The following is a 21,052-nucleotide window of genomic DNA, read 5'->3' on the forward strand; positions in this document are numbered from 1 at the left end:
GGCAAGCCAGGAAAGCAAAATCTGGGTAAGAGGGTGAGGATACAGAGAGACAGGGACTGAGAAAAAGGACTTCCTTTGACGAAGAAAAAGAAGAGAGTAAGACCGGGGTCGAGAGCTAGGGGAAGGTATTAAAATAGAGTTTTACAGCCTGACAGTAAGAGCAGGGATAAAATATGGCAGCGAGCTCAGCTGGAGCGCAGGAAACGCGGACCTGCGGCTCGCGGCGCAGGCGGGGCTGAACGAGCTCGGGGAGGAGCTCGGGGAGGAGCGCGGGGAGGGGCGCGCACCTGGGACGCACGTCGGGGAGGGACCCGCGGAAGGACTGTCCTGCCCCGAGCCCTCCCCTCTGCGCGGCCCGCCTGGGGCAGGGCTGGAAGCCGGAAGCGGACGCGAGGGAGCTAACTCGGGACTCAGACGAGGGGAAGCCAGGGGCGCGCCCTCGCTGCGCCCCCAGCCCGGGCGCGAGCCCTCCGCGAAGGCCGGGGCCATGGTGGCTCCGCGCCGCCGGCCGCGCGCGTCCCAGGGGTCCCCGCCGGTGCCGTCGCTCCTGCTTCTCCTCCTGCTCCTGTGCGCCCCGGGCCTGGGTCGCGCCTCCCCGAGGCTCTTGGACCACCCGGCGCCCGTGTGCACCCAGCAGGTGAGACCCCGACGCATCCCGGGGGGCGGGGGCCGAGGGCCGGGGGCGCGGGGTTGCTGAGTGACTGGAGGTCCGCGCGGGGTCTCGGGGGCTCCGAGGCTTGGGCACAGAGCGGGCCGCTGTGGGGAGGACTCTCGGATAGGCGGGAGTTGCTATGCGGACCCGGGAAGACACGGAGTTTGCTGGGAAAGATCGCGCAGCGCCGGTTGCACAACTTGGGCCGGCGTCCCAGCGCGGGGGGGCCGGGGGGGGGGCGGGTGGCGCCTCCGCGGGGGGCCCACACTTGAGGAGGGACTCGGAGGAGGCGCGACCCGCCGGAGGCGGGGCGCGCTGGTTAATAAAGGGTGGGGAGGGGCCTACGGAGGGCGAGGCGGGAGCAGACCCGGTTCCAGCCCGGGTCCTGGAACCCTCCTCCGCTGGAGCCCGCGCCTCGGGGATCCCGCGACCGCAGCGCCTGGCGCACGGGCCCCGGGGCTGCGGCGGCAGCTTCCGGGGAGAGTTGCGAGGGCAGAGCGATGACCCCTCCGGCGCGAGCCCTCAGGACGCCGCCCCTGCGGCCGCCACCGCCCGGGTCTGGGGTCCCGCTGGTCTGTATCCGCCGGGCAGCTGCTCCGCTGTGCCCACAGGAAGCGACACACCCACCGCCGGGTAGTGGCCTTGGGGTGGAAGCCCGGCTTAAGGGAAAAGAGACAGACACTGTTGCGCGCACGCGCACACACACACACACACACACACACACACACACACACACACTCCGTCCTCCCCCCTCCGCTCCTCTTGTTTTCCTCGGCCCACTCCCCTCTGCCACTGGCGCTAAGAAATAACCCTCAGTATCTGAGTCAGAGGATGTGAAACAACCGAAGCGGTATTTCTCCTGACCTAATTTTGTCGAGGATTCACCACAAGAGGGTGGAGGAGGGTCAGCGACTGTTTAGCAGAAACTTTTCTTTTAACGTGAATGATTTGGGGACCGTCCTTGTGACTCCCACTCCTGGGCAAAGCGTGGGACCCGCTCAGCAGGTCCTTCGCTTGGACTCGGTTCATTTCTCGATGGCCACTTGCCAGGCGCCTGCAACATACAAGGTCCTGAAACGACAGAGACACACTCCCTGATGACCGGAGGGGTGGTGAATCACCCAGGAGCCTGGAGCGCGTGCTCTCTGTGCAGCCAGTGAGTGTACAGAATTCCAAGGAAAAGAGAAACTCCTGCAGCCTAGGGTGTTCTTTGTGGCAGAGAAGACACTTGGGCGGCCCTCCAAGACAGAGGTCTGGAGCGTTCCAGGAGGTGGAAAGCGCTGAGCCAAGGCCCATGGGTGGGCAGGATGAGGACTGGGGGATCTGAGTGGCAGGAAAGTGAGAGAAGCATCGGGAAATGAGGGAGGGGCTTCCCTGAGCTGTGCTGAAAGGGCTTGACCTCAGTTGCTCAGTGGGAGCAGGGGCTCGGCCTGATGGGGGTGTGGGGTTAGCAGAGAGGGATCCCCTGGCAGATTCGTCTGCACCCCCCGGGCTCTGCCTTCCCGCCCCCGCCGTACACCTGGCCACAGGCACACGCCCCCCCACGGCCCGCAGCTGCCCTGAAAAGAGAGGAGCAACGCCCTCCAGATTTCCCTCCCTCCGCTGGCGCTTCAGTGGATAGAGCACCACGTAGTGTCAGGGGAAGCCCACACTTGACCCCGGAGGACCTGGGTTTGCATCCTGACTTCACCACCTACAGCCCAGTGCTGCAAGCGCGGGACATGGGGGCTGACAGATGATTGTGGACCGAAAGGATGAAGGGGAGGGTGGGCAGATGAATGACGAAGCCAGCTCTGCCCACGAAGCAGTGACAGGCGGAGACCAAGCAAGGTTGGTTCTGGTTGCTTGGATTTAGCGCCTCAAAACCCAGGGGACTCTGAGTGCCCCCCCCCCCCATCTGATCCTTACTGGAGAAACTGTGTTTCCCTGGGGAACCCTTCCCACCTGGGCCTTCTCAGCTTCCCATGACCACGACTGCCAGCCCAGAAGAAAGCCCGCAACTTGGAGCTGGTCGGTGGGAGTGTTAACGCAGAAGTTTCTAGACAGGATGTGTGTTCCTTACAAATTCTTTTTTTCCCCAAGCACTTGCAGCTCTGACTGGGGGTGGAACAGCCGTGGGTTTAACCCCATCTTCTGGTCGCCAGAGCTTCCGACCGTGCCCCTCCCCGAGTGTCATGTGTCGTGTGGGCACCGAGCAGTCAGGGCTGCGGCCAGTGCTGGCAGCATCACCGCGGAGTCCATGGGCTCCTCCGCTGGCTGCCAGCCTCTGTCTGAGATGTGACGGACAGCACATAGCATCAGCAGCAGGAGGGGATGTGGCTGAGGCAGGCCTGGGCCTTGGGTGGAGATTCTCCCTCAGGCGCCCTGCAGCCCTGGCCAGTCCCTCCACCGCTGTGACCCAGCGTTCCCGGCCATTCAGGGATGACTCTCGCCTCACGGGATCATGGGGAGAGCACATAACACGCTGGGCGGACCAGGGGCTTGTGCGCTGGGTGTGCCGGGGCATGAACAGTGACCTGCAGCTTCATGCAGCCTCTGTGCCGGGGTGACAGGCATACCTTCATTCAGAGCTCCCGACGGGCTGCCGGGCCAGCACCATTCACCTGTCTCGGAGACGTTAGGCGGCCGGCCAAGGTGGACCAAAGCAGAGCTGTGTGTGACCGCCCAGCCCTGTTCTCTCTACCAGACTCTTATTGATGTCCGTGGAATTGTCTGAGTCCTTCCTTGTAATCTTCACCGCCGCGGATGGAGAGGGTGGGCCCACCTGTTGTGAGCGCCCCTTTTTATGTAGAGGCCGCGTGGCTGTTATTAAGAGCGGGGTTCTGAAGCCAAACTGCACGGGTTTGAGTGTCAGCTCTGTGGAGCCTTGGGCCACTTAGCTGACCTCCCTGTGCCTCAGTTTTTTCATGAGTAAAAAGGGGATGATGGTACCGACCTCATAGGACCATCGTTAAGATTAAATGAGACGTGCGTACAAAGTGTTAGCGTGATGCCTGGCACAGAAGGAGAGCTCGGTGAACACTGGCCACTGCCGTCATCTTCATCACCGTGGGCATCCCCTCTTGGGTTTCTGCAGGAGGCCCTGACATAGTGCTGTTCACAAGCTCATAAATAATGTTCTGATCCTACTGCTTTTTAAAATGGGCATTTGAAACAAAGAAATGAGGGGTGATTTTTTGGAGGGGAATAAAGCAGGATCTGTCCTGGTGGTATCCAGAGAAGATCCTGAATGCATTTTTTTACATGATTGAAAACATTACATTAATGTAAATTCCTCATAGAAATTAAATTATAAGAAGAAAAAGTCTGCTGTGCCTTCCCCTAAACAAATTCATGTTTTCATTTGTCTGTCTCACATTTTAATCCTTTCCTTTGTTTGGAGTAATGTCATAGATGAAATTCTACCTTTTAATTAACTCTTATCAAGGTGATATATGGTGATCCTTTTAAAATGGTACAAAGATGTTTAAAACAAAACCCAGCAGGTCCCTGCACCCCCCCACAACCCCTAAAACAGTTCCCCAAAGAGGATCACTTGTACTACTTCTAGTTATTTCTTCTGGCATTTGCCTCCATACTTCTAAATGTACTTATATTGTTATTCTTCATTTGTCAGTTTTAGATATTACCTACTGACTTATAATAGATGAAAATTTAAATTTCTTACATTACCTCCTCCCACTGCTTCCCCTCCCAGTCTTCCCATTGTGGTTCTATCAGTGGTCAGTGTTTTTTTGTTTGTCTGTTTTATTTGGTTGCACTGGGTCTTACAGGTCTTAGTTTCGGCAGGCAGGCTCCTTAGTTGTGAGTCACCAGCTCCTTAGTTGTGGCATGCAAACTTTTAGTTGCGGCATGCATGTGGGATCTAGTTCCCTGACCAGGGATCGAACCTGGGCCCCCTGCATTGGGAGCGTGGAGTCTTAGCCACTGTGCCACCAAGGAAGTCCCGATGGTCAGTGTTTATACTATAACAAATGCTAATCTTCACTGCTGAGGCAAGTACATGTGCTTTGGTTGTATTTCTTTTCTGGTATAATTTCTCTTTCCTCCTGGAGATGATAATTCCTTTCGTTCTTCACTTCCATAATTTTCCATGTAACTAATGTTGGTTTTCTTCTATGAGATTTTGTCATATGTGTTTGTCATATGTCAGATATTCAGATATTTGTCATATGTCACATATTCCATCAGTTTCATTCTGTATTCTCCAACCCCAGCCTGGACCGATTACTCCCCAGGCCTGCGGCAGTGGGTCAATCTTCCTTCTCAGAGGTTAACTCCCTCATTTTGCTGGAGCATATCCCGCAGTTTCCTAAGAAAAAGTATGAGGGTGTGAGAGGTATAGATAGATGAATCGATTTTTTTTTTTAAGTCTTTATGTGTCTGAAAATGTCTTTATTCTCCCCTCACTTTTTTGATAGTTTGGCTGGGTATAAAAATCGCAGGTTAAAGATACTTTTCCCTCAGGATTTTTAAGGCACTGCTTTGCTGTCTTCCTGCCCACAGCACAGATGCTAAGAAAGCCGATGCCACTCTGATTCCTCTCTGTGTGTTGCCTATTTTTTTTCTCTCTGTAAACATTATGATTTTCTTTTCACTCCTGGTATTCCAGAAGTCTCATCATGGGCCTTGGTCTAGGTCTTTTTTTCATTTGCTGTGAAGGCCATTCAGTGGACCTTTTTAATATGGAAATAATCAGTTCTAGAATTTCTTTTTCTTTTCTTTTTAATTTCTTCCCTCTATTTTCTGTGTAGTCTTCTTCTGGAAATCTAGTTAATCATATCTTATCATTCCTGAATTGATTCTCTAAATATTCATATATTGTTTCTCCTGTTTCTGTTTGTATTTGTTCTACTTTTGGAGAAATTTCCTGAATTTTATAGCCCAGTCCTTCTGTGGAATTTTTTATTTTCAAGATTCGTTTTTATTCTCTGCTTGCTCATTTTTCCACAGTACCCTGTCCTTCTCATGTGGATGAAGTGTCCTCTCTTATTTCTTTGAAACTGTTATATTTTGTTTGTTTTAATTTTATCCTGTTCCCAGCATTGTCTTATTTCCTCCAAGAGCTTTTTTTTTTTTTAATTTGGGGGGTTTTAACCTATTTTTCATACAGGAAATCCTTCTTAAATATCTGGTACCCTTTGGCTGTCTGAGAATATTTCAAGACTGAGGTCCTAAAAGCTGACTGGATGCCCTGTGTAGATGGGCATTTTGATCTCTGAACTTACTGTAAGGGTCAGGCTGGTGGTAAACGTGGCCTGTCTGTTGGGCAACTCTCAGATGTCGAAATCCAGAGGTCTTTTCTCTGGGCTTGGCTGCCAGCATTCTTTTTTTTTTTTTTTTTTTTTGGCTGTGCTGGGTCTTCATTGTGGCACCTCTGGTTGTGGTGCACAGGCTTCTCTAGTTGCGGCACTCGGGCTCAGTAGCGGCATGCGGGCTTAGTTGCGGTATGTGGGATCTTAGTTCTCCGAGCAGGGATCGAACCCAGGCCGCCATGCATTGGGAGTGTGGAGTCTTAACCACTGGACCACCAGGGAAGTCCCCATGCCAGCATTCTGAGATCAGGGCAGGGAAAGAGGCTAAGGTGCCTCCCAGCTCCTAAAGGCACTCAGAAAATTCCAGTTCCATTTGCCATGTGCTATGCCCACTTCTCACCCTGTGTCTCCTCAGTTGACAGGAGAGAAGTGCGGTCCCCCCCGAGAGTGTCCCTCAAAGAGAGAGGGAGGGTACCTGCGTTTCATTCTTGAGAATGAGCCCGGGGACGCCAGAGCCCAGCTTGTGGATTCAAGTTCTTTCTTGTCTGTAATTACCTGCCTCTCTTTTCCGCAGGGGCTGAACTGCATAGTCAAGAACAGTAAGTCACCGGTTTTTGTTTTTCTCATGTTGCCGCGATGAAGCGCTGACCCCGTGCTGAGCTGACGAGGGTCCCAACCCCCAGCGAGGACCCCTGAGATTTGGGGCCGCACCTGCACCTCCGTCAAGGACGTTCATCGCACAGCAGTCAGGACGGGAGGCGCAGGCCTGTCATTAGGATTTTCTCTGGGGTGCTGCCCTGGTGAATCTGTAATACGACTCTTTTGCCAGAGCTGTCACCGTGAAGTGGGCGACTTCTGGGGTGGGACCTTGTTTTGTGTTTTAATTCAAGGAGGAGGCGCACAGTTCAAGTGTCTGTGCTCATTAGGGACCCCTGCACGTAACAATAGAGCAGCTCTTATAGTTGCCCCACTCTCCTGCCCCACTTCCAGCCACTGCTTCCTCTCAAAGCCAAAGGCATGCTTTGTCATCTCTCCTAAGGTGCCCTTTAGACATCAGAGCTTTGCCGTGACCCCAGACAGGCATCAGGAAAGCGAGCAGGGCTGGGCAGCTGAGAGCACAGCCGCGGTCTCAGGGTCACGGCCTGACCGTGAAGGCCTGGGTCCCTGGACCCCCGCGAGGTGTCTTCTTTGGTCTGCATCTTTGGTTTCTTGCAGAGCCTGCAAGCCTCTGATTTCTGCCTTTCCTGGCCCCCAGGTACCTGCCTGGACGACACCTGGATCCACCCTCGAAACCTGACCCCCTCGTCCCCCAAAGACGTTCAGACCCAGCTGTGCTTTGCCCGCACGCAGCAAGGACAGCTGCTCCCCGTGGTTCACATCGAGTGGACGCTTCAGACAGATGGTGAGTGGGCATCTGGAAGTGCTGCCCACCTCCCGGTGAACCCACAGATTGGACCACCCGGCCCTCCCCCCAGACTCAGAACTGGGCTCCCAGCCCTGTGCTCAGACACGAGGGGCCATTTAGTGAGAGGACCCATCGTTTCAGGCAGTGAGTCCTTTTTCAGTGTTTTGATGTTAACCCACCATCCTTCAAGGAAGGCCTTTCTTCAGCCTAAAATCTTCATCACCCTGGAAAAGGCGTCAGGTCGTGAATTATCTGACTGCAGGGCCGGCCCTCCTGACAGCAGTGCCCCAACCTCTCAGGGGTGGATCTGTGCACAGAACTGGGAAGACGGGGTGACCAGGGCCTCCAGACCTGTGGACGGCCTGGGGGAGTCCTCTTCCTGAGGCTCCAGCCCCGCTGGCTGCTGCTGCGTCCTCTTCAAGTTCAGGGACGCCCCTTTGACACCCACACCGTGTCGCCAATGCCCTAGCCAGGAATTTGCAAAGCTTTCGCTTCTAGCCCTGGGTAAAGTGTTGCTGTCCGTGTCCAGCAGGGGTAGCTGTCCACGAGGCAGTGGCTAATCCAGCCCAAAGGGAGCTGGAAGGAGCGGAAGCGGAGGGTGGGTAAGACAGGCAAGCGTCCCAGACAGGACGTGACCCCCCCACCCCGGCGGTTAGTCATCCTTGCTCTGCAGCTGCGACCTCTCTCCTCCCTCTGCCCTGCAGCCAGCATCCTCTACCTGGAGGGGGCGGAACTGTCCGTCCTGCAGCTGAACACCAACGAACGTCTGTGTGTCAAGTTTGAGTTTCTGTCCACACTGAAGCATCATCACAAGCGGGTAAGACTCCAGCCGGGGCGGTGGGGGGGGAGGGCGGGGATGGTGGTGACCGTGGGGAGCAGGACACGCACGCGCACGCACACACACACACACACACACACACACACACGCCCCGCTCTTCCTTCTGACCTTACGTTGCCGCTCACTGTTGCGGCTCCGTGACCTACGCCTGCCGTCCTGCCCTGTACCTGGGTCAGCCCGGGGCCTCCAGGAGGAGAGGCTCTGCCCAGACCAGAGCTGCCGTGGTTTCTGCTGCAGTTGCTGCTCCTTTTGCTGCTCAGAGCCGGAAGTGGCTTCTCTTCGAGTTTGGTTGAAGCACTGATGCTCAGCGCGTGGTCCCAGGACCAGCAGCATGACCTGGGAGCTGTTAGAAATGCAGGTTCTAGGGCCCCACCCAGACTTCCTGAATCAGAGGCTGGGGGTGTTTAAACAGCAGCAGTTGGTGGTGACAAGCCATCCAGGTGGTCCTGACCCAGGCTCATCTGAACACTGCTGCTTTACCTCTGAAAAGTGGCCACTGGCAGGGCTCCCACAAACACAAGCAGCGAAGACAGAGCCCCTGTCCCGTGTTTAGTGGGGACCCCCAAACTACTGCTGGAGGATGGTGAGGACCAGGGACCCCGACGTGGTCCACCAGGGAAGTTGGAGTCTGTGTGTCACCTGCACCATCCAGAAAATGTTTGCACAACAAAGATGCTGTCAGGCCTGGGCAGGTGGGCGGGGGGGGGGGGGGGGGGGGGGGGGGGGGGGGCCCTCTCGCTGCACTTTTGTGCTCCAGGACATTCTCAAGAGATCCCTGGCTTTCCCATTTAAAGGGGCAGAGTCACTTAACAAGTAGTTTTTAGCTGCCCGTTGTGTGCTCTGGAGTTGGAGAGGGCCGATGGGGGAGGGGGCTCTTTCGTCTTTCCCCAAATTCTCTTTGCTTTTGGCCCCCACTGTCTCCTGATGAGGCCAGATCTAGGTTTTTTAAAACAGGCAAGAAAGGGACTTCTGTGGTGGCGTAGTGGTTAAGAATCCGCCTGCCAATGCAGGGGACACGGGTTCGAGCCCTGGTCCGGGAAGATCCCCCATGCTGCGGAGCAGCTAAGCCCATGTGCCACAACTACTGAGCCTGCGCTCTAGAGCCTGCAAGCCACAACTGCTGAGCCCACGTGCCACAACTACTGAAGCCCACGTGCCTAGAGCCCGTGCTCTGCAACAAGAGAAGCCACTGCAATGAGAAGCCCGTGCCCCGCAACAAGAGTAGCCCCCGCTCGCCACAACTAGAGGAAGCCCGTACGCAGCAACAAAGACCCAACGCAGCCAAAAATAAAATAAATTAATTAATAAAAAATAATAATAATAAGCAAGAAATACCAGAAGAAACAAAGAACAGAGAAACAGATGCTTCCGATTTGGGAGCTTGCTGTAGTGGATGTTTTCTCCCTCTTTTGACTGATCCTTTGGGGGTGGATGGGGTGGACTTTGGGCCCAGGTGGGTGAGAGCCGTGACCTATTTGCCCTCCCCTTCTCCCATCTCCTAGTGGCGTTTTGCCTTCAGCCACTTCGTGGTGGAACCCGGGCAGGAGTACGAGGTGACCGTCCACCACCTGCCTAAGCCCATCCCTGACGGGGACCCAAACCACCAGTCCAGAAACTTCCTGGTGCCCGGTAAGAGCGCCCTCCCCAGCCTTCCCTTCACCCCTCGCTCTGCAGTCAGCCTGTGGGGTGGGACCCACGGGACAAACAGGTGCAGGGCCAGGTTCTTTGCTGAGTGGCCGCAGCCTCCACTCCCTGAAGGCGGAGCCCGTTCTTGCGACACAAACAGTGAGTGTTGGTCCACGACCCCAGGAGCTTCACGGGACTCGGAGTCCCTCCGCGTGGCTGAAGACGCACGTTTCCTGACCAGAACGTGTCAGGAACACAAGCCAGGCCCAGGAGAGCTGTGGCCCTGCTCCCAGCCCCGCCCCAGCTCTCAGTTCCTCATTCTTCCCCCACATCCCACCTGCATTTATCCCACGCCTTCCTTCCCCTCTTGCCACTACTCCCTCCTCCTGGGAGGCCTGGCGGGCTCATCTTACAAAGCGTCATTTGATGTGTGTGCACCTCTGGGGTGCATCTCTGTGCTCCCCAGCGTCTCTGCCACTGCCTGCCTTTCTCACTGTTCAGAGCCAAGCACACCTAGACGCCCAGCCCCTTGAGGACAGGGCCTGGACCCCGCACCACCTGTGCAGCCTCCAGACCCTCACAAATGGCCCTGTGTGTGGGAGGTGATCGGGAAATGCTTGTTGAAGACTTCTTCATCTCCAGAGCACCCCTGCTCACACATGTGCACACATGCATACTCATATACGTGCACATGCACACAGATGCACACGCACATACACATGCACATGCACACACACGTGCGCACACGATCTGTTCACCCGGCTTTCTTGCCCCTCGTGTCACTCCCTGCTCCCTGACATTCCATCATCTTGACATATTCGTGACGTGATATTACGCTATTTGCTTTTACGGTCTCTCCTGCTGGAACGTCATCCTCGGAGGGCAGGGACTTTGTCTCACTCACCGCTGTATCTCCAGGGCCTAACACAGGGCCTGGCACACATTGGGGGCTCAGCCAGTATTTGTCAAATGAGTGACCCCCCCCCCGCCCCCTCCTCTGTCCCTAAAGCGGACTGGCTCAGCCCCTGTCACTCGCAGTGATTCACGCCTCTCACGTGCCTTCTGAAACCAAAGTAAAAAGTTGCAGTCAAGGAAATGGAGGGATCAAGAAGACATCTCCAGAGGAGTGGTCCTCCCGGGGTCCCTGGGTCGCAGCACCACGGAATCACCTGGGAACTTGTCAGAAATGCAGCTTCCCAGGCCCACCCCAGAGGGCCTGAACCCAAGACTACTGTGAGGACATGGGGACGTTGGGGAAATGCTGCCGTTTGCTGAGGGGGACACAGTCCGTCTCTCCTCAAGGGCAGAGGCGGCTCTGGAGCGGGAGCCCCCGGGGAGAGGGAGCAGGAGGGGACCAGGACCCCTCGGTCCCAGAGCAAGTCCAGGGAGCTTGCACCTGGATCTAGAAGGTTCCTGGAGGGAGGAGGGCTCAGACGGCCAGGGCGGTCCCAGGCCTGTGGGGCCTCTGGCCCATGGCAGTGTCCGTCCTGGGGCGTCTCTGAAGGGCCAGCTTTGAACAGGCTCTCCAGAGGCAGAAGGTTGTTCCCTCTGGTGTCAGAGGCTCTGTAGGAGCCAACTTTCCAAGGGAGGCGCGTCAATGGTTGCACTTTTTCCCGGTCCACAGACTGCGAGGACCCCAGGATGAAGATCACCACGCCCTGCGTGAGCTCAGGTAGCTGTGGCGGGCAGCCTTGGGGGGGGCTTTACCTGGGTGCACACGCACACATGCACACCTGCACGTGTGCTCGCCCACCCCCTCACTCCCGGCCACGTCTGTGCCCCCGTGGGACAGGCAGCCTGTGGGACCCCAGCATCACTGTGGAGACCCTCGAGGCCCACCAGCTGCGGCTGAGCTTCACCCCGTGGAACGAGTCCACCAAATACCAGATCCTGCTGGACAGCTTTCTACCCACGGAGAACCGGAGCTGCGCCCGGCGCGTCATGGATCTGACCGTGGTAACCGCTCCCTCTGCCGCTCTCCTAACCCTCCAGCTTGGCTCAGAGACGCCTCTCCAAGCCTCGAGGCCCAGGCGCTCAGGCTGCGCTGGAGGGCGTGACCTGGGCGCCCTTCTCCCTTCCCATGTGTGACCGGAGTGTGTCTGGAGTGTGACTGGCGTGTAGTTGCTCCAACAGCTGACGGGCACGGCTGTCTCTGCCCTGCACACCCGGCCCTCTGTCCTCCCCTCCCCCACGTTCTCCCGGTCCTCTTTTCGTTTAGCTTTGTTAATTCCATTATTGCAAAAAGGATTTGAAGACTTTAAAATGTGGAAATGAAGACAAAGGGAAGTAAAGGTCAGGGAATAAGATGAAGCCAGGGTAGGGCCAGTGCAGGACACGCGTGTCTGTCCCCAAGATCCCCAGCGGCCAAAGCCAAGAGGGGCAGCTGGGTGCTGGGTGCAGTCCTGAGTCAACACACCCACGGCCCTGGGGAGGGGCCCCCGGAGCGGGACCCACCAGCCTCTCCCCGGCGCCTCCTGGGGGTGCATCCCAGCAGAGGCCAGGGCCTCACTGTCCCTCTACCCTGCAGCCTGCACAGGAGGCCACCCGGCAGTGCTGCAACGTCACACTCACCCTGCCAGACCTCAGCTGGTGCTGCCGTCACCACGTGCAGGTGGGGAGTGGGGTGGAGACGGGGTGGGCACAGGTGCAGGTGGGCAGCTCATGCTCCCCAGGGACCCAGCACCGCTACCTCCTGGGATTTCCTGCCCGGCCCCCGGCCTCACCTGGGCAGGGCCCTTTGCCCCCTCCTGCCCAGCAGCTGCGGGGACGTCCTGGAGGGGCCGGTGGGGTCCGAGGTGTGCCCACGTCCCCCCTGCCTTTCCTCCCTGCGCTCTGTCCTCGCAGATCCAGCCCTTCTTCAGCAGCTGCCTCAACGACTGCCTCCGACACTCGGTGGCCGTGCCCTGCCCAGAGGTCCCGCACGCCTCAGGTGAGACGCACGGCTGCCGGGGGCACACCCGGGGGGAGGGCGGGTGAAGGTCAGCAGCCCGACCCGAACCCTGACGTGGTCCTGGGGCGGGGACGGCCTTTCGTTAACTGTGTGGCCTTGGGCAAAGCACTTAACTTTTCAAAACCTCCGTGACTTGAAAAATGGGGATTCTTCTTGTCATAGTTACAGTTAAGGACCATGTAGTGAACAGCGTGCTCTAACGTGTCCATTTCTAATTCTCACAAACTGTGAGTCATAGTACTACCTGCTAAGTACTGTATACTAGGTACTATGCACTGTAGTGCTGTGTGCTAAGTACTGGGTACTGTGCACCACAGTATAGGTACTGTGTACTATAGAGCTAAGTATATTTTACTGAAAACTGTGTACTAAGTACTATGTACTGGGTCCTGGGTACTATATACTTTGTACTAAGTGTGTACTGTGTACTAAGTACTGTGTACCTTATACTGAGTGCTGTGTACTAAGTACTGTGCACTATGCACTGTGTACTATGTAACATACACCATGAAGCGGAGACTCCCTTCGCCAGGTTCATAGGTGAGGAAACTGAGGCACAGAGATGTCAGGCACCTTGTCCAAGGTCGCACACCGAGGAAGTGGCAGAGCCCCGGTTCTGACCTGAGACCCCGGCGTGCTGCCCACTTCCCGTTCAGAAGCCGCCTGCAGCCAGACGCCAGTCAAAAAGCCGCGGGCATTGCACTGGCCTGGATGGAACCCGGCCTTCCGGTGGAGGCGGGTGTCTCCCAGTAGGCCACCAGCTCAGGTGTCCCCTGTAGGTGGTGTCGCTAAGTTTAATAACCTGTACCAAGGGCTGGGTGTCGGGCCAGGCCGTCAGCAGGCCCCGGCACGTGGGTGGTGGGTGTGGTGACCGCTGCTAGTAACTGAGAGTCTGTCCCCTGGTTCTCATTGCAGACGCCGTCGAAGGTAAGGCTGACTCCTCCCAGGCTCTGCCGCCTCGGGACACGGAGGTCCCTGCCGTCCTGGAGTGGAGCCAGGAAGAAGGCCTGCACCAGGAGGCGGCCCTGGGTGGCGGGACCACGGCCCGTCTTGGTGTCAGGGAGGACCCCCCGGGGTGGGCGGTGGGTTGAGGACCCCAGGGCTGACACAGCAGAGAGGGCAGCTCAGGGAGGGCAGCGGGCGGGCCCCCGGGGCTGGTGTCGCAGGCCTCCCTGCCGCGCCATCACGCTGTTCTCCTGCCACAGACTACGTGCCCCTGTGGGTGTCCAGGTGCATCCCCGGCCTCTCCATCCTGCTGGTGGGTTCCGTCATCCTGCTGGTCGTCTGCATGGCCTGGCGGCTGCCGGGTAAGGGCAGGGGCCGTGGGCCCACCTGGGGCTTCCCCTCTGCCCCGCCCCTCTTCCCGTGCCCCTTCTCGCTGCACCAGCTGGGAGACTGTGCTCACAGCCCCATGCACCCCCGCCCTTCCGCCTGTTAATAAGCATCGGGTCCCTCCGGCTGCGGCCCTCTCTGGCCACGATCTAAGCAGGAGAGAACATGGGTCTTCGGGGCGGGGACTTGGCCTCTCCCTGCCCCGCTACGACCCCGAGCTGGGAGGCCGTTGCCCCTGTGGCCACAGCTCATGCTGGCGAAGATCACCAGCCGGACACGAGACCTGTCGAGAGGGTCCTTCTGCAGAGGTTCCCTGGGAGGGTCCGGCCGTCCAGGTCTCTGCAGGTTTCGGGAGGCCGTCTGCTTCTCGTGCTGCACGTCTGACCTTTTCCCGAAGTGCCCGCTCCTCGGGGCGAGGGAGGAACTCAGAATTCTAGGCAGAGGCCCAAAGGGTGGGGCTTGAAATCAAGGTTCCAAACGTACTCCTTGGCCGCATGGCTCTGGTGAGTCAGCCCTGCTCCACGGGGCCCTTCACTGCATCCAGGACGGAGTGGTCACTTAAGCACGCTGGTTTACCTCATCACCCTCAGGATACCAGCAGGAGGGACGTCCCTGGCGGTTCAGTGCTTAGGTCTCCTCACTGTCATTGCCAAGGGCCTGGCTTCATTCTCTGGTTGGGGAACTAAGATCCCACAAGCCGCGAGGCGCAGCCAAAAAAAAAAATACCAGGAGGAAATTTAAGGGGCCCAGTGGCTCTACTTCTGGAGGCATCTCGGAAGACTTTTGCCTCCTGAAAGGACACGTCTGGGGAAGGGGCTTTCCCTGAAGGGGAGCTCTGCTTGGGGATGGCCACTGTTGGGGTGTAACCTCCCAGGCACCATTCTGGGGGTCCCAGCCGTGTCAGTGCTGCAGAATACTTGTGACCCAGCTGGTGGGGTGTACCGGGCACTTCACACACAGACCCATTTCACAGAGGAGGAAACTGAGTTTCAGAGGCGTTGATACCTCCTGCAGGTCACACAGTGGTCATGGGAGGGACGGTCTCCCTGCAGAGGCCCAGAGCGTCTAAGAAGTGCTGCCTCGACCCCTCCCTTGGTCGGGAGTGGGGCAGAGCTCCCAGCAGGTGCCCCTGTGAGCTGGTCCCTGTTTCTCTTCCAAAAGAGCCGTTCTGAGCCATCTTGTAAGATTTGTGCTTCCCGCAGGGACACTTCTGGAGTATTACTTCTGGCATTTCTTTTCCTTTCAGGGTCCCATCACGGAAAATATGAAAACGGCACCAGATGCACAGGTGGGCACCTCCCGGTTTGGGCGGCCTGGGTTTGGGGTGAGTCCGTCCGCAGCGGCCTGGAGGCGCTACGCGGTCAGCTCCTGTCCCCCGGGAGATGGCACCTGCCGGTGACCCACCTCTAGCTCCGAACAGAGGGGACCTCAAACAGCGAGGCTGGGCTTACAGTTGCTCATCGCTGAACGAGGAGGGGAAGGTAAAGGCACCGTGTTTTGTGAAAAGAGGTCCTCCCGAAAGCAGCTGTATGTATTCCATAAACAGGCCTTTGTGTCTTGTAAGAAAAAAAGCAATTTTAATTAACATGTAGGCTAAAGGCCAGATAAAAAAGTGAGAGAGAGACTCTTTTCCCCGAAGGCACAGGCTGTTTTGCAGGCAGCCGGCACAGGCAAGGAAGCCACCTTGGGCTTATTCTGAGGTCTCGGCTGCATTTTTGGGGCTCGGGAGTCTTCCGGCCAGCCGGGCGGGGCTGTCCCCGGCCTGTGGTGTGTGGTCAGCGCTGACATGCCTGACCCCTCGGCCTGGCTTCCCTTGTTTCCCTCAGACGTCCTGCCCGCTGCCACCAGCCTGAGCCCCCCACCCTTGAAGCCCAGGAAGGTGTGGATCGTTTACTCGGCCGATCACCCCCTCTACGTGGACGTGGTCCTAAAGTTCGCCCAGTTCCTGCTCACTGTGTGCGGCACCGAAGTGGCCCTCGACCTGCTGGAGGAACAGGCCATCTCGGAGGCGGGGGTCATGACCTGGGTGGGCCGCCGGAAGCAGGAGGTGGTGGAGGGCAACTCCAAGGTCATCGTCCTGTGCTCCCGAGGCACCCGGGCCAAGTGGCAGGCCATCCTCGGCGGGCAGGACGCCATCGTCCAGCTTCGCTGTGACCGCGGGAAGCCCGCGGGGGACCTGTTCACGGCGGCCATGAACATGATCCTGCCGGACTTCAAGAGGCCGGCCTGCTTCGGCACCTACATCGTCTGCTACTTCAGTGACATCAGCTGCGAGGCCGACATCCCCGAGCTCTTCAACATCACCTCCTGCTACGCGCTCATGGACAAGTTTGAGGAGGTCTACTTCCGCATCCAGGACCTGGAGATGTTCGGGCCGGGCCGCATGCACCGTGTCAGGGTGCTCACGGCCCAGAACTACCTGCAGAGCCCCGGCGGCCAGCAGCTCCGCGAGGCCGTGCAGCGCTTCCGACGCTGGCAGGCCCAGTGCCCCGACTGGTTCCAGCTCGAGAACCTCTGCTCGGCAGACGACCAGGACCTCCCGTCCCTGGATGAGGAGGCCTTCGAGGAGCCGCCGCCGGGAGGAGGGATCGTCCGGCAGGAGCCGCTGGTGCTGGAACCCGCCTCCCAGGGCAGCCTGCTGGTGGAGCTGCTCCTCGCGGGGGACAGAGGGGGCCCGTCGCGGCTGGAGCCCCAGCCTCGGCCCCAGGAGCAGCCGGCGGCCCAGACACTCCAGACCACGGTGGTCCCGGTGGACGGGGCCCCTCTGGCGCAGGCGGTGGAGCCTGTGCCTCAGGCCGTCAGGAGCGGTGCCGCCAGCCGGCTGGCCCTGGCTAGGGGAGACGAGGCCCGCCCGCTCCTGGGCGGCTGGGGCCCTGGGCGGAACAGCATCCTCTTCCTCCCCGTGCACCCCGAGGACCCGCCCGTGCGCAGCAGCCCCGCGGGGCGGCCGGACGGCTCCGTGCTGCCGCCCCCGCAGCAGAGCCTGAGCTGCCAGGATGTGCGCGCGCCCCCTGGGGAGGAGCAGCGGCGGTCGACGCAGTCGGACCAGGGCTACATCTCCAGGAGCTCCCCGCAGCTCCCGGACGACGACGACGGGGCCCAGGGCGGGGGGCCGGGCGCGCAGCCGCTGTATCCCGAGGGCCTGGAGAGCCTGCGGCGCCTCCAGCTACAGCTCTTCCTCCAGGAGCTCCGCAAGAACCCTGGCCTGGAGCCCAAGGGGCTGCCGCGTGGGGCCTCCCCCGCCCAGGGCGGTGAGCACGTGTGTCCGTAGGTGTGCACGTGTGCACGTGTGTATGCTCGTGTGTGGGACGTGTACCTTTAAAACGTAAACACCTTGACTCTGTCCCCTTAACCTTTCTTCCCGTGACCGTCTCCACGAGAATCCACAGCGTGTTCCCAGGAGCTAATGGCAGTGTCCTTGGGTGTCCACCATGCGTTCCTTCAGCCTTTATTTTGTGTCCGGCATTGCCCTGACCATCAAGGAGCTGCCCGTCCAGTGAGAGGGACGGGGTAGCACACGGGGTGGGGCGCGAGATGCAGAGGCTGCCAGAAGCTCGCCTGGGACCGTGAAGTCTGCAGAAGGGGCGCCTGGCCCAGGGAGAAGCTTCTGGAGGAGGACATGTCTGAGCCGAAGGAGCAGCTCGTTTCCCGGGCCGAGGGCCGCAGGCGAGCGGGGCAGGGCTGTAACCGAGCCTGCCGCGGAAGGCGAGGCAGTGGGCGCAGCCCGCGGAGGCCTCGGGGCCAGGCTGGGTGCGGCTGGGGCTCCTTCACCAGGATGAGTTGCTGGCGTCAGGAGGCTGAGGGCCAAACACACCCAGTCATTTTCGGAAAGAGACCAGATAGAAGTGAGGGTCGTGGCCCCTGACGGCATCAGCAGGGCCTGAGCCCACGCGTGGCCTCAGTCAGCGGGAGACCTACGGCCGAGGATTCTTTCGGGGCTGCAGGCTGGGCCCCTGGGCTGCAGCCCCCGAGCTCGGGAAGCACAGGGAGCCCCCAGCCCTGTGCACGTTGGGGTCCCCCCCTGGGATTGAGGTTTCTCTTTGCCTGTACCTGAGTCCTGAACTGGAGCTCCAGGCTCCTGCCCGGAGGAGAGGATTCTGAAGTTCGGTGGGAAATCAGATACCAGGGTGTGCGCACGCACGCGTGTGAAAGAGCTTATCAATGAAAGAATGAATAAATTTGTTAACTCAGGTTAGAATTCCTGGCGGTCGAGTCACACGTTGCTATAGGTCAAGAAGTTTCTAGTGGCAGAGGCCTTTCTCGTGGTGAGATTGTGCCTGGTAGCAGCAGGCCTTCGAGGCCCAGGCCCCGGACGGTGCATAGCTCACAGCCAGCCCGCTGGTAGCACAGGACCAGGTGCGGGAGTGCTATAGACTGGCGTCTGTGTCCCTCCAGATCCTTAGGTTGACACCTAATCCCCAGTGTGATGGTGTTGGGGAGGACCTCTGGGAGGAGGTGAGGGCATGGGTGGGGCCTCGTGGACGGGACGAGTGCCCTTATAGGAGACCCCGCAGGGCCCCCTCGCCCTTCTGCTGTGCGAGGACACAGCGAGACGGCCGTCTGTGAAGCAGGAATCTGCCGGCACCTTGACCTTGGACTTCCAGTCTCCAGCACCGTGAGGGGTGTGTCTGTCGTTGATAAGCTGCCCAGTCTGCAGTGTTCCGTCACAGCAGCCCGAGGGGACTAAGACGGGGACAGAGGAGCTGAGCTTCCCCATCCACCAGCCTCTGAGGCGCCACCCCTCTGATGATGCAGGTGGGTGTCATTGGGTCCAGGCTCCCACAGGCTTTCTGGGACGGTCCCCCTGCTTCCAGTCAGCGCATGTTCAACGTGCAGAGTGTGGATTCCACAGCTGGAGCCGGGGCTCTGCCTTGTGGCAGGATGGCCAGCCCACGTGGTCCTGGTCCCGGGAGCACACTCTCCATTTGGATCGCCTTCCCCACAGACCTCAGATTCTTGCTTTGCTGGCCTTGGAGGCCAGATGTCCCCAACTGGCATTGTCCACTATGTTCCCTTTATCAGCAGGGCTCCTGCCTTTTTTCCTAACAGCTTTACTGAGATAGGATTCACAGCTCGTACAACTCACCATGGACCCTGTACAGTTCAAGGCTTTAGGGGCTCAGAGTTCAGCAACCTTCAGCATAATCAGTTTTGGAACATTTTTCTTACGCCCCCAAAGAAACCCAGCCCCTAATCATCACCCCAACCCCCAACCTCCCGTCGCTAGGCAAGCACTAATCTCCCTTCCGTGTTGTGCCTGTGTGGACATGGCAGTTGTGAACGGAGTTGTGAAGTTCCCCAGGTGCTCAACCTTGTTCCGCCCACTCCCCCTCCCCTTCCCCCTCCCCCAGAGCCCCCAGTCTCACACTGGTCTCAGCTGGCCGCAAGTGCTGGAGACTCCGTCAGCCTGAATGTGGTGTCAGCTGTTTGCCAAACACCGAGAGCATCAAGTGTGAATAAGGCCAGGCCTCTCTTCTCGTGCTGTTCTGAACTTCGGCTAATAAAATCCTGCCTCACCCAGAGAGGTCCTCCAAGAGCCCATGTCCTGTGGTCTGTGACTGCCACCCCTGGATTCCTCTCCTGGACAGAGTGACAGAAGGGACTCGAGGAGGCAGGAGGACCCCCGGCCACATGACCCTCGTGGATGTCCACGGCTTTTCCTGTAGGAAGACGAGGAATGATTACGTGGGGCTATGGACCTTGCCGGATTCGTTGGTTCTGAATCAGCTTCTCTTTTCTGCTCAGGAAGGTCCTCAGGTTTTGGAGGGTGTTTTGCTTATCACTTAAATAATCACTCAGCAGGTTGAGCTGGGCCTCTGAACGCCGGGTGTGATGGATTTTGCTGATTTCCTGCTTACCTTTGAATCAGAAAGAAGGGAGAGTGCGATGCTTACAGAACGACGGCGGTTTCCATCCTACAGCCTTTGCACTCCGTGAGGGGCAGTCTCCCCTCCCAGGTAAACAACGGAGGGGCCTTCCTGCGAAGACCTGCCCGGTGAGGGCCCAAGCGTACTGACCAGCCTTGCCTGTCAGAGGAATGGGGAAGGATGGGAGAAGTCTAGTCCAATGCCCCCCATACCCAGGCACCCTTTCCTGGGGGGAGTCACCTTCGGTTCTTCACGCCTAAGTGTGACTCAGCGCCCTGGCTCCTTCCCTTCCTGAGAAGAGAGTCCGCCTGCAGCCTGACTGGGGGCCTGCGGGACTCACAGGATGTGGACCCGGCCCCTGCTCTTTAGCCAGAACCTGACATCGAAAGGGAAGCCACATCCGAAGGCTGCCCGCGGCCGACGGACATGGTTCAGACCCGGATTCCCTTCCTGACCGCGGTGCAGCCTCCAGCAAGTGGCTCTGTCCTTCTGGGCTCGGGGCTGGAGGGGAAGCTCCCCAGAGGGGCCGCGAGGACCCGGAGGGGCCGCCAGCGGAGCACAGGCCGGCTGCAGGGCCAGACTCACCCGACACGACCTGCCCTCTTGAGCAGGCGAGGGGCGGCTCAGCCACGAGAAACGTAGTCAAGGTGGTCACCTTACCGTCCATCCGCATTTAGGGAGAAATGAAGACGCGGTCTTTGCTGTTCTGAAACTATTGTATGTGTAAGTTTTGTCCCCGTTACGATTGCGAATGTCTTGACGGAAAGGACCGTTTTTGCACATATCGCCGCATTACCGCAGCCTGTGAAGGAGGGGACGTCGCTGCTGTCTTAGAAGTGAGGGACGGCCCTGGAGGCCAGGCGGTGCCAGCGCCCAGCTGGGGGGCAGGCAGGGCAAGCGAGGCGGGCCCTTGGCCTCACCGTTTGAATAGCGCCTGAATAGTGCCGGCTGTTTCTGTGCTCAAGAACAACGACCGTCGTCTTTTTTTTAAATTTATTTTTGGCTGCGTTGGGTCTTCGTTGTTGCGGCGAGCGGGGGCTTCTCTTGTTGCAGAGCACGGGCTCTAGAGCGCAGGCTCAGTAGTTGTGGCGCACAGGCTTAGTTGCCTCATGGCATGTGGGATCTTC

General features: G+C 58.6%; 1 protein-coding gene across 5 annotated transcripts; it reads left to right on the forward strand.

Annotated features, from left to right (window-relative positions):
• The first annotated feature begins 320 nt into the window (after positions 1–320).
• Positions 321–20,938, forward strand: IL17RA (interleukin 17 receptor A). Of its 5 annotated transcripts, XR_009009666.1 has the most exons (14): positions 323–637; positions 6,482–6,506; positions 7,163–7,309; positions 8,017–8,129; positions 9,653–9,779; positions 11,401–11,448; positions 11,569–11,732; positions 12,304–12,387; positions 12,621–12,705; positions 13,642–13,653; positions 13,932–14,033; positions 15,305–15,346; positions 15,885–18,813; positions 19,410–20,928. XR_009009666.1 is itself a non-coding variant. In XM_057556048.1 (13 exons), the coding sequence occupies exons 1-13, from the start codon at positions 488–490 to the stop codon at positions 17,327–17,329; spliced, it is 2,544 nt and encodes an 847-aa protein (XP_057412031.1). In that variant the 5' UTR covers positions 323–487; the 3' UTR covers positions 17,330–20,932. The 5 variants fall into 5 exon arrangements, 4 of the variants coding, with proteins under 4 accessions (XP_057412034.1, XP_057412033.1, XP_057412032.1 ...); XM_057556048.1 differs by having other exon boundaries at positions 15,885–20,932; XM_057556050.1 differs by lacking the exon at positions 13,932–14,033 and having other exon boundaries at positions 322–637; positions 15,885–20,935.
• The last annotated feature ends 114 nt before the right edge of the window (positions 20,939–21,052 follow it).

The sequence above is a fragment of the Balaenoptera acutorostrata genome, chromosome 11, assembly GCF_949987535.1.
Source record: "Balaenoptera acutorostrata chromosome 11, mBalAcu1.1, whole genome shotgun sequence".
Taxonomy (NCBI): domain Eukaryota; kingdom Metazoa; phylum Chordata; class Mammalia; order Artiodactyla; family Balaenopteridae; genus Balaenoptera; species Balaenoptera acutorostrata.

What these genes read in the sequence shown, in the direction of transcription:
- IL17RA (XM_057556048.1), top strand. Translation starts at nt 488, where the DNA reads ATGGTGGCTCCGCGCCGCCGGCCGCGCGCGTCCCAGGGGTCCCCGCCG. An exon ending in TGAAGCATCATCACAAGCGG is followed by an intron (nt 8,130 to 9,652) that starts GTAAGACTCCAG and finishes CCCATCTCCTAG; the next exon opens with TGGCGTTTTGCCTTCAGCCA. An exon ending in GCTGCCGTCACCACGTGCAG is followed by an intron (nt 12,388 to 12,620) that starts GTGGGGAGTGGG and finishes CTGTCCTCGCAG; the next exon opens with ATCCAGCCCTTCTTCAGCAG.